A 9,989-nucleotide genomic window follows, 5' to 3' on the forward strand; every position below is an offset into this window, starting at 1 on the left:
CGTAACCCTCGCCGGGGAAGAAAGGGGAGGGTGTAACGAACCTAAAAGGTTTCGATACAATCCGTCCACCGACCTATAATGAGCGCATCGCACCGCACCCCACAATCAGCGCCCCCTCCGCAAGCAACCAACGATCAACACGCGCCAACTCTAGAACGATGACCAAAGACATCAGGTTACACGAGCTTTCCCCCACTCCAAGCCAGGCCATCGGCCGAGTGCGGTTTTCCGGGTTCATCGACGGAGGAAAGTCGGCGCCGCCAAAATCTGCAACGATCAGCAAGAACGGCAAAGTGCGCCCCGACGCGGAAGTGCATTTGTCAAACCCGCCGACCCAGCAATACGGGCCTATAAAAAGACGGCGACGAGAACCAAAGAACAACTTACGCAGAGACCCGGCTCACAGTACGGTCGTGGTACCAGAACTTACGCAGAAACCCTCTCAGAGCACGGACGTGGTACCAAAAACTTACGTAGAGATCCGGCTCACAGTACGGTCGTGGTACCAAGACTTACGCAGAGACCCGGCCCAGAGTACAGACGCGGTACCCGGAACTCACCAGAAGACATCGGCGCCCAATTAAAAATAAGTTCATTTAAACCGTTAAGAAATACAATAAAGTGTCAAATTATCCAAGTAAGAACACCCGATTGCGTAAGTTCACCCCAATTAGCCGAGGCACCGACGTCGCCCCGCCCCGAGTCCACACGGTCGTTTCGTATACACGGCGAGCGACGCCCATTCTAGCCCCGATCCGCCTCTCTACGACAGGCCGCCCCCTGACGCCGCCTTTAAGGTTCCATCACATTTCTACAAATTTCTTGTGGATTGACCCCTGGACGGGACTGAGCTTACCTCAGCCTGAAATAGGTACATCACAGAACGTCTTCCTCTTCATCCTTCTCCTCGCTGGCCTTGCTAGCATCCTCGGGCTGGGGCTTCGGCCTTGGCTCCAGCATGCTCACAATGGTTGTGTTCTGCATTTGGAATGTGGATGGTGTCTGCCCAAAGGTCTCCAGCAGAGACTTCTTCAGGGCCAGCAGCAGAATCCTCTCGTTGTTGAGCAGCAGTTGGCGCTTGTCGGGGGTTAGGTTAACGTCCACGTCGGAGCGGGCCGTGATAATGTTGAGGTAGATGAAAGGCTGCTGCTGGACGTTGTAGCGATGGTAGGTCTCGTTGATGACTTTGGCTATCTTTAAATTCAGAGAAAAGCAGAGCATAAGCGGAGTGTGAGAACACTCCCTTCCTGTATGATAAACTCACATTCTTGGGATCGCACGGTCTGGCGTTGACAAAGAAGAACTGGCGATCTCTGCTGGAGCGGCCTTCCCCATGGCGACAGCTGGATATATAGCCCTCCAGTCGGAAGTCGGCCTGGTTCAGCCGCTCCACATCCTCGGCGCTGAACTGTGTGCAAGTCGTGTCATCTGCATCCGCGGAGGACTCTAGCTCAGCCCATAGTCCGACCTCGCTCAGTTGGCCCTTTTCGAAAGGGGACTTTAGCGGCACAATGTCGGCCACTTGGCGTGCCCCAAATATCGCGGATATGTTGGCCAGCACATCCTGGGCGCCATGTGTTTGCAGAACCACCGTCTTGGCGCCCTTGGGCGTCTGATTGCTGCAGATGATGCGCACGCCTTTGGTCACCAGGCAGTAGGCCTGCAGGATCTGACACATCTTGGCGAACTCCTTCTTGATGTTGCGCGTAAAGTCGCGCCGACGCACGGGCAGGGTACTAAACAGATTGGTAAGGGTAGTGCCTACAGCGCGGGCACAAGGCGAGCGCTTCTTGATCTTGCCATCGTGGTCGAGCTCCACTTTGAGACCTGTCTCCCCAATGACATTAATCGTCCAGAGTTGATGCCGCTAAGGATACGAACACTCACCAACATCGGTGGACTGGTGGCGCGTCTGAATGGCCATGTCGGACAGGGCGCAGAGGGAACTGAGTGCTTCCCCACGAAATCCAAACGTTTCCACTCCCAGCAGGTCAACGAATTCCCTTATTTTCGATGTGTGATACTTTGCAGCTGTTGGAGGGTTCTTTAGGGTTTGCCTCGAGGCTACCACTTACTCATTGCCTCCAGATTGGCCTCCACCACGCCGCTGCCATTATCACTGACCTCGACGCCTTGCAGTCCCTGATCCTTCATCTTAATCTCCACCAGTGTAGCCCCTGCATCGATGGAGTTCTCCACTAACTCCTTGACAGCCACAGCCAGACTGAGCACCACCTAATAAGGGGGAAACCAAACAAGAAATCAAACAAAACCAAGCCGAGAGATGTACCTGGCCAGAGCATATTTTATGCACAGTATATCCTTGGAAATGGCTTTAATCTGGCCGGATGTAGCTGTGATGGGTGCTGGCAGCTCGACATCTTCTTCTTTCTCTGCCATTTATTCCCTTTTATCGACTTAGTTCATAGAAAAGACAAATATAATTTCCTATAAAATCTGTCGCGTTTTTTTGGCTAGTGTGACCAAATGATCTTTATATACGAGTAGTTCCAGAAAAATACACAGCTGATTGATAGTGGCGCCACTGTGCACTGTAGATATAATGTCAATTGTGCAATCCTTCCCATTAGAATGTAGAGAATTTAAGATTTAAACGAGGGGGAACGTTGTGAGTTGCTGCGGACACCGCAACTCTACAGTTATACCCGATACTAAGTCAGTATGGCTCTCCTCCGGCAGATGCTGCTAATATTAAACGACACGACAAAGAGTGCGTGCGAGAGAGACAGAAAATCAGTCTGAGCGTGACGTCGGGCGCTGCGTAGCCAGTGCAAATTTATTTGTTCCTTTTGGCTATAAAAATTATCTGATCTGGTCCAGATTCAGCGATCTGATAGATATGGTCGTTATCTATGATTCTGCGGTTTTTAGTTTTCTCGAATGTGCAATATTGTGGATGCAACAGATTTTCGTCCTTTGTTAGGGCGGAAGGGGGTGGGGCGAAATTCTGAGATATACGTTTTATAGTGAGATCTAACAGAAGTGCGGATACCAAATTTGGTTACTCTAGATTTAATAGTCTCTGAGATTTGTGGATGCCCCAGATTTTCGTCCTTTGCGGGGGCGAAAGGGGGTGTGGCGAAATTTGGACACGAAACGGTCAAGGTCCGATATCACAGGAGTGTGGATACCAAATTTGGTTACTCTGGCTCTTATAGGTTCTGAGATCCTTGAACTCATATTTTGCAATTGGCAAAACCGACCATGAAACCTGTGTGTTAGAGAGAGAATGAGCGAGAAAGAATGAAATTATTTTCTTGATTCTGGCTATAATAATTATACGATCTGGTTGAGATCTTACATCGACATTATAGTCATCCTCTACGATTCTGCGTTTTTGGTTTTATCGTATCTTTAAAAATGTGGATGCCACAGATTTTTGTCCTTTGTGGGGGCGGAAGTGGGCGGGGCGAAGTTTTGAAATATTTTTGTAGCAGTGACATATCACAGAAGTCTGGATCCAAAACATCGTTGCTCTATCTCTTATAGTCTTTGAGCACTAGGCTGAAGGGGACGGACAGACGGACGGACGGACTATTCGGCTATTGATGCTGATCAAGAATATATATACTTTATGGGGTCGGAAACGATTCCTTCTGGACGTTACACACATCCACTTTTACCACAAATCTAATATACCCCAATACTCATTTTGAGTATCGGGTATAAAAACGGGTATTGGCAGACATCAATGGCCCGCGACAGCCGGGAAGCCACGGCATTCACGATACCCGGCCGAGAATTATACCAATGGAAAGTAATGCCTTTCGGTTTACACTCCGCGGTGGCCACGTTTCAACGGACCCTCGACGCCGTTATCGGCGCAGACATGGAACCATTCGCGTTCGCATATCTCGACGACATCGTCATCGTCGGGAAAAGCTTCCAGGAACACCTGAACAACGTGAAAGAAGTTTTCGCACGACTGCGAAAGGCAAACCTACGGGTCAACACGGACAAGTGTGCCTTCTTCCAACGCCGGATAAAATACCTGGGCCACATGATCAGCGAAGAAGGTATCCACACGGACCCCGACAAAATCGCAGCCGTAAAGGATCTGAGGCCGCCGACCAACCTGAAGGAGCTACGACAATGCGTAGGCATGGCCGGGTGGTACCGCAGATTTGTCCCAAACTTTGCCACCGTAGTCCAACCAATGTCACTGCTGCTGAAGAAAGGGAAGACGCCTTCGACGAGCTGAAAACACTGCTCACCACCGCACCGGTACTCGCCTGCCCAGACTTTAACGTCAAATTTTCCCTGCAGACGGACGCAAGCAACCTTGGAGTAGGCGCGGTCCTCACCCAAGAGATCGAAGGGAAAGAGCGGGTCATCGCATACGTCAGTCGACGCCTCAACAAGGCAGAAGAAAACTACTCGGCCACCGACAAGGAATGCCTCGCCGTCATCTGGGCGATCCGAAAACTGCGATGCTATCTCGAAGGCTACCGATTCGACGTCATAACCGATCATCTCGCACTAAAGTGGCTGAATACCCTCGAGAGCCCTTACGGGAGAGTAGCAAGATGGGCGCTCGAACTACAGCAATACCAATACGACGTGCACTATCGGGCCGGCAACCAGAACGTAGTCGCAGACGCACTGTCAAGACAACCACTGGGGACCCTCTCCCGCATTGAGGAAGACGACACACCATGCACCTGGCTTAAACAAAGGATCCAACAAGTCCAAGACGAACCCCAGAAGTACCCGGACTACACGCACGAAAATGGGCAGCTATACCGCTACCTAGGACACGGACCCGACGACGACGACCACATACCGTGGAAACTATGCGTGCCCAAAAACGGCCGGACGAGAGTACTCCGCGAATGCCATGACGAACCAACGGCAGGACACCTTTGCGTCCGGAAAACCATCCTGAGGGCAACACAACGATACTTCTGGCCAGGACTACACCGAGACGTGCGACGGTACGTGGGCAGGATGCTCACACGTAAAGCCGAAGAAATCTTCGCCAATACTGAGCAGCTTCGGCGTGCCGAAACTATTCGTCTGCGACAACGGAACCCAGTTCACCAGCCGATCGTTCCGAACATTCATGCGAAGCGCAGGCGTGGAGCTGCAACACACAGCCCCGTATTGCCCCCAAGAAAACCCGACGGAGAGAGCCAATCGGACTGTGAAAACGATGATCGCCCAGTTCGTCGACGACCACCAGAATACATGGGACGAGCTCCTACCCGAGATGACATTGGCGATCAACTCCAGCGTCTCCGAGACGACCGGATTCAGCCCCGCCTTCCTCCTGCAAGGAAGAGAGCCCCGACTCCCCGGCGCCCTCTACGACGAAGTCACGCCCGGGACAGGGAGTACGCCAGAGACGGTCACCAGCAAAGCGACGAGGCTGAAAGAAGTATTCGCCATCGTCCGGAACAACATCCAGAGAGCCAGTCAAGAAGAAGGGAGACATTACAACCTCCGCTGGCGACTATGGCGCCCCGCCGTCGGATCGTTGGTACTACTACGCCAACACCACCTCTTAAACGCCGCCGAGGGCTATGCGGCAAAGCTAGCCCCGAAGTTTGACGGCCCCTACCGGGTCAAGAGTTTTCCATCACCAAACATCGCCAAATTACAACACCGCGAAAGCCGGAAACACAAAACCGCAAATATCAACGACCTGAGAGAGTTCAGCGATCACGAGTCCGAAGAACCCACTGACCTGCTCGAGAATGCTGACATCGACGAAGAAAGCAACGAGACCTCAACCCGACGCCCCAACCACGGCACCGCTGAGTCAGCAAAAACCGGGAGAATGTAAGCGCAACGAACCTCGCGACCACCAATTAATCGAACAGCGCTGACGCCAGCGAGAGAAGTAACGTAAGGCCCACGACCGCGCGCCCCACTAACCCACTGACGAAGCGAAGAGAACGCGGAAACCCCAACGCAGACCACAGAAGAAACCACAAGAGACCGACCCGCGAGTCCTCGTAACCCTCGCCGGGGAAGAAAGGGGAGGGTGTAACGAACCTAAAAGGTTTCGATACAATCCGTCCACCGACCTATAATGAGCGCATCGCACCGCACCCCACAATCAGCGCCCCCTCCGCAAGCAACCAACGATCAACACGCGCCAACTCTAGAACGATGACCAAAGACATCAGGTTACACGAGCTTTCCCCCACTCCAAGCCAGGCCATCGGCCGAGTGCGGTTTTCCGGGTTCATCGACGGAGGAAAGTCGGCGCCGCCAAAATCTGCAACGATCAGCAAGAACGGCAAAGTGCGCCCCGACGCGGAAGTGCTTTTGTCAACCCCGCCGACCCAGCAATACGGGCCTATAAAAAGACGGCGACGAGAACCAAAGAACAACTTACGCAGAGACCCGGCTAACAGTACGGTCGTGGCACCAGAACTTACGCAGAAACCCGTCTCAGAGCACGGACGTGGTACCAAAAACTTACGTAGAGATCCGGCTCACAGTACGGTCGTGGTACCAAGACTTACGCAGAGACCCGGCCCAGAGTACAGACGCGGTACCCGGAACTCACCAGAAGACATCGGCGCCCAATTAAAAATAAGTTCATTTAAACCGTTAAGAAATACAATAAAGTGTCAAATTATCCAAGTAAGAACACCCGATTGCGTAAGTTCACCCCAATTAGCCGAGGCACCGACGTCGCCCCGCCCCGAGTCCACACGGTCGTTTCGTATACACGGCGAGCGACGCCCATTCTAGCCCCGATCCGCCTCTCTACGACAGGCCGCCCCCTGACGCCGCCCTTAAGGTTCCATCACATTTCTACAAATTTCTTGTGGATTGACCCCTGGACGGGACTGAGCTTACCTCAGCCTGAAATAGGTACATCACAGAACGTCTTCCTCTTCATCCTTCTCCTCGCTGGCCTTGCTAGCATCCTCGGGCTGGGGCTTCGGCCTTGGCTCCAGCATGCTCACAATGGTTGTGTTCTGCATTTGGAATGTGGATGGTGTCTGCCCAAAGGTCTCCAGCAGAGACTTCTTCAGGGCCAGCAGCAGAATCCTCTCGTTGTTGAGCAGCAGTTGGCGCTTGTCGGGGGTTAGGTTAACGTCCACGTCGGAGCGGGCCGTGATAATGTTGAGGTAGATGAAAGGCTGCTGCTGGACGTTGTAGCGATGGTAGGTCTCGTTGATGACTTTGGCTATCTTTAAATTCAGAGAAAAGCAGAGCATAAGCGGAGTGTGAGAACACTCCCTTCCTGTATGATAAACTCACATTCTTGGGATCGCACGGTCTGGCGTTGACAAAGAAGAACTGGCGATCTCTGCTGGAGCGGCCTTCCCCATGGCGACAGCTGGATATATAGCCCTCCAGTCGGAAGTCGGCCTGGTTCAGCCGCTCCACATCCTCGGCGCTGAACTGTGTGCAAGTCGTGTCATCTGCATCCGCGGAGGACTCTAGCTCAGCCCATAGTCCGACCTCGCTCAGTTGGCCCTTTTCGAAAGGGGACTTTAGCGGCACAATGTCGGCCCCTTGGCGTGCCCCAAATATCGCGGATATGTTGGCCAGCACATCCTGGGCGCCATGTGTTTGCAGAACCACCGTCTTGGCGCCCTTGGGCGTCTGATTGCTGCAGATGATGATGATGCGCACGCCTTTGGTCACCAGACAGTAGGCCTGCAGGATCTGACACATCTTGGCGAACTCCTTCTTGATGTTGCGCGTAAAGTCGCGCCGACGCACGGGCAGGGTACTAAACAGATTGGTAAGGGTGGTGCCTACAGCGCGGGCACAAGGCGAGCGCTTCTTGATCTTGCCATCGTGGTCGAGCTCCACTTTGAGACCTGTCTCCCCAATGACATTAATCGTCCAGAGTTGATGCCGCTAAGGATACGAACACTCACCAACATCGGTGGACTGGTGGCGCGTCTGAATGGCCATGTCGGACAGGGCGCAGAGGGAACTGAGTGCTTCCCCACGAAATCCAAACGTTTCCACTCCCAGCAGGTCAACGAATTCCCTTATTTTTGATGTGTGATACTTTGCAGCTGTTGGAGGGTTCTTTAGGGTTTGCCTCGAGGCTACCACTTACTCATTGCCTCCAGATTGGCCTCCACCACGCCGCTGCCATTATCACTGACCTCGACGCCTTGCAGTCCCTGATCCTTCATCTTAATCTCCACCAGTGTAGCCCCTGCATCGATGGAGTTCTCCACTAACTCCTTGACAGCCACAGCCAGACTGAGCACCACCTAATAAGGGGGAAACCAAACAAGAAATCAAACAAAACCAAGCCGAGAGATGTACCTGGCCAGAGCATATTTTATGCACAGTATATCCTTGAAAATGGCTTTAATCTGGCCGGATGTAGCTGTGATGGGTGCTGGCAGCTCGACATCTTCTTCTTTCTCTGCCATTTATTCCCTTTTATCGACTTAGTTCATAGAAAAGACAAATATAATTTCCTATAAAATCTGTCGCGTTTTTTTGGCTAGTGTGACCAAATGATCTTTATATACGATTAGTTCCAGAAAAATACACAGCTGATTGATAGTGGCGCCACTGTGCACTGTAGATATAATGTCAATTGTGCAATCCTTCCCATTAGAATGTAGAGAATTTAATATTTAAACGAGGGGGAACGTTGTGAGTTGCTGCGGACACCGCAACTCTACAGTTATACCCGATACTAAGTCAGTATGGCTCTCCTCCGGCAGACGCTGCTAATATTAAACGACACGACAAAGAGTGCGTGCGAGAGAGACAGAAAATCAGTCTGAGCGTGACGTCGGGCGCTGCGTAGCCAGTGCAAATTTATTTGTTCCTTTTGGCTATAAAAATTATCTGATCTGGTCCAGATTCAGCAACCTGATAGATATGGTCGTTATCTATGATTCTGCGTTTTTAGTTTTCTCGAATGTGCAATATTGTGGATGCAACAGATTTTCGTCCTTTGTGGGGGCGGAAGGGGGTGGGGCGAAATTCTGAGATATACGTTTTATAGTGAGATCTAACAGAAGTACGGAGACCAAATTTGGTTACTCTAGCCTTAATAGTCTCTGAGATTTGTGGATGCCCCAGATTTTCGTCCTTTGCGGGGGCGGAAGGGGGTGTGGCGAAATTTGGACACGAAACGGTCAAGGTCCGATATCACAGGAGTGTGGATACCAAATTTGGTTGCTCTGGCTCTTATAGGTTCTGAGATCCTTGAACTCATATTTTGCAATTGGCAAAGCCCACCCTGAAACCTGTGTGTTAGAGAGAGACAGAGCGAGAAAGAATTAAATTGTTTTCTTGATTCTGGCTATAATAATTATACGATCTGGTTGAGACTTTACACTCTAAAACATATAGTCATCCTCTACGATTCTGCGTTTTTGGCTTTATCGTATCTTTAAAAATGTGGATGCCACAGATTTTCGTCCTTTGTGGGGGCGGAAGTGGGCGGGGCGAAGTTTTGAAATATTTTTGTAGCAGTGACATATCACAGAAGTCTGGATACAAAACATCGTTGCTCTAGCTCTTATAGTCTTTGAGCACTAGGCGCTGAAGGGGACGGACGGACGGACGGACAGACGGACTGACAGACGGACAGACAGACAGGGCTCAATCGACTCGGCTATTGATGCTGATCAAGAATATATATATTTTATGGGGTCGGAAACGATTCCTTCTGGACGTTACACACATCCACTTTTACCACAAATCTAATATACCCCAATACTCATTTTGAGTATCGGGTATAAAAACTGTCGGTAATTATTGAAATTTGTGGCCAGCAGCAGACATGGGTTAACCGAATGGCGCTTAAATTACAGCCCGAAAAATTCTCACAAAATTTAATTCAATTTAAGGAAAATACTCGATGGGGAAGGAGCTCTCTCTCTCTTTTTATTCTCGGGAATGCCTCGTTAGTTCTGTCCACTTCCTGTGTATGTTCCTGTTCCGTTTCCCTTTCCGATGCCTGTCATCTATCCAATAATTTGTGACGCCTAATTGGGCAAAGGGTAGCCAGCCTCTGC

The 9,989-nt window shown here is 51.1% G+C and overlaps 1 protein-coding gene across 2 annotated transcripts; it reads right to left on the reverse strand.

Annotated features, from left to right (window-relative positions):
- Window positions 1–134: 134 nt before the first annotated feature.
- Window positions 135–8,364, reverse strand: LOC117193197 (mismatch repair endonuclease PMS2-like). Of its 2 annotated transcripts, none has more exons than XM_033397946.1 (6): window positions 6,835–6,954; window positions 2,076–2,235; window positions 1,888–2,031; window positions 1,265–1,827; window positions 857–1,194; window positions 135–150 (listed from the first exon to the last, which is right to left on the reverse strand). In XM_033397946.1, exons 1-5 carry the CDS (start codon window positions 6,853–6,855, stop codon window positions 877–879), a joined length of 1,206 nt encoding a protein of 401 aa, XP_033253837.1. In that variant the 5' UTR covers window positions 6,856–6,954; the 3' UTR covers window positions 135–150; window positions 857–876. The 2 variants fall into 2 exon arrangements, with proteins under 2 accessions (XP_033253837.1, XP_033253838.1); XM_033397947.1 differs by lacking the exons at window positions 135–150; window positions 857–1,194; window positions 1,265–1,827; window positions 1,888–2,031; window positions 2,076–2,235 and adding exons at window positions 6,096–6,127; window positions 7,243–7,811; window positions 7,872–7,987; window positions 8,060–8,219; window positions 8,275–8,364 and having other exon boundaries at window positions 6,835–7,172.
- Between the last annotated feature and the right edge of the window lie 1,625 nt (window positions 8,365–9,989).

The sequence above is a fragment of the Drosophila miranda genome (genome assembly GCF_003369915.1).
Source record: "Drosophila miranda strain MSH22 chromosome Y unlocalized genomic scaffold, D.miranda_PacBio2.1 Contig_Y2_pilon, whole genome shotgun sequence".
Classification (NCBI taxonomy): Eukaryota; Metazoa; Arthropoda; class Insecta; order Diptera; family Drosophilidae; genus Drosophila; species Drosophila miranda.

Bases quoted from the DNA above. Each gene is read 5' to 3' on its own strand.
- LOC117193197 (XM_033397946.1), bottom strand. From the start codon at position 6,855: ATGTACCTATTTCAGGCTGAG. The intron at 2,032-2,075 runs GTAAGTGGTAGC...ACCCTCCAACAG, and splicing joins GGCCAATCTGGAGGCAATGA to CTGCAAAGTATCACACATCG. The intron at 1,828-1,887 runs GTGAGTGTTCGT...TTGGGGAGACAG, and splicing joins CCACCAGTCCACCGATGTTG to GTCTCAAAGTGGAGCTCGAC.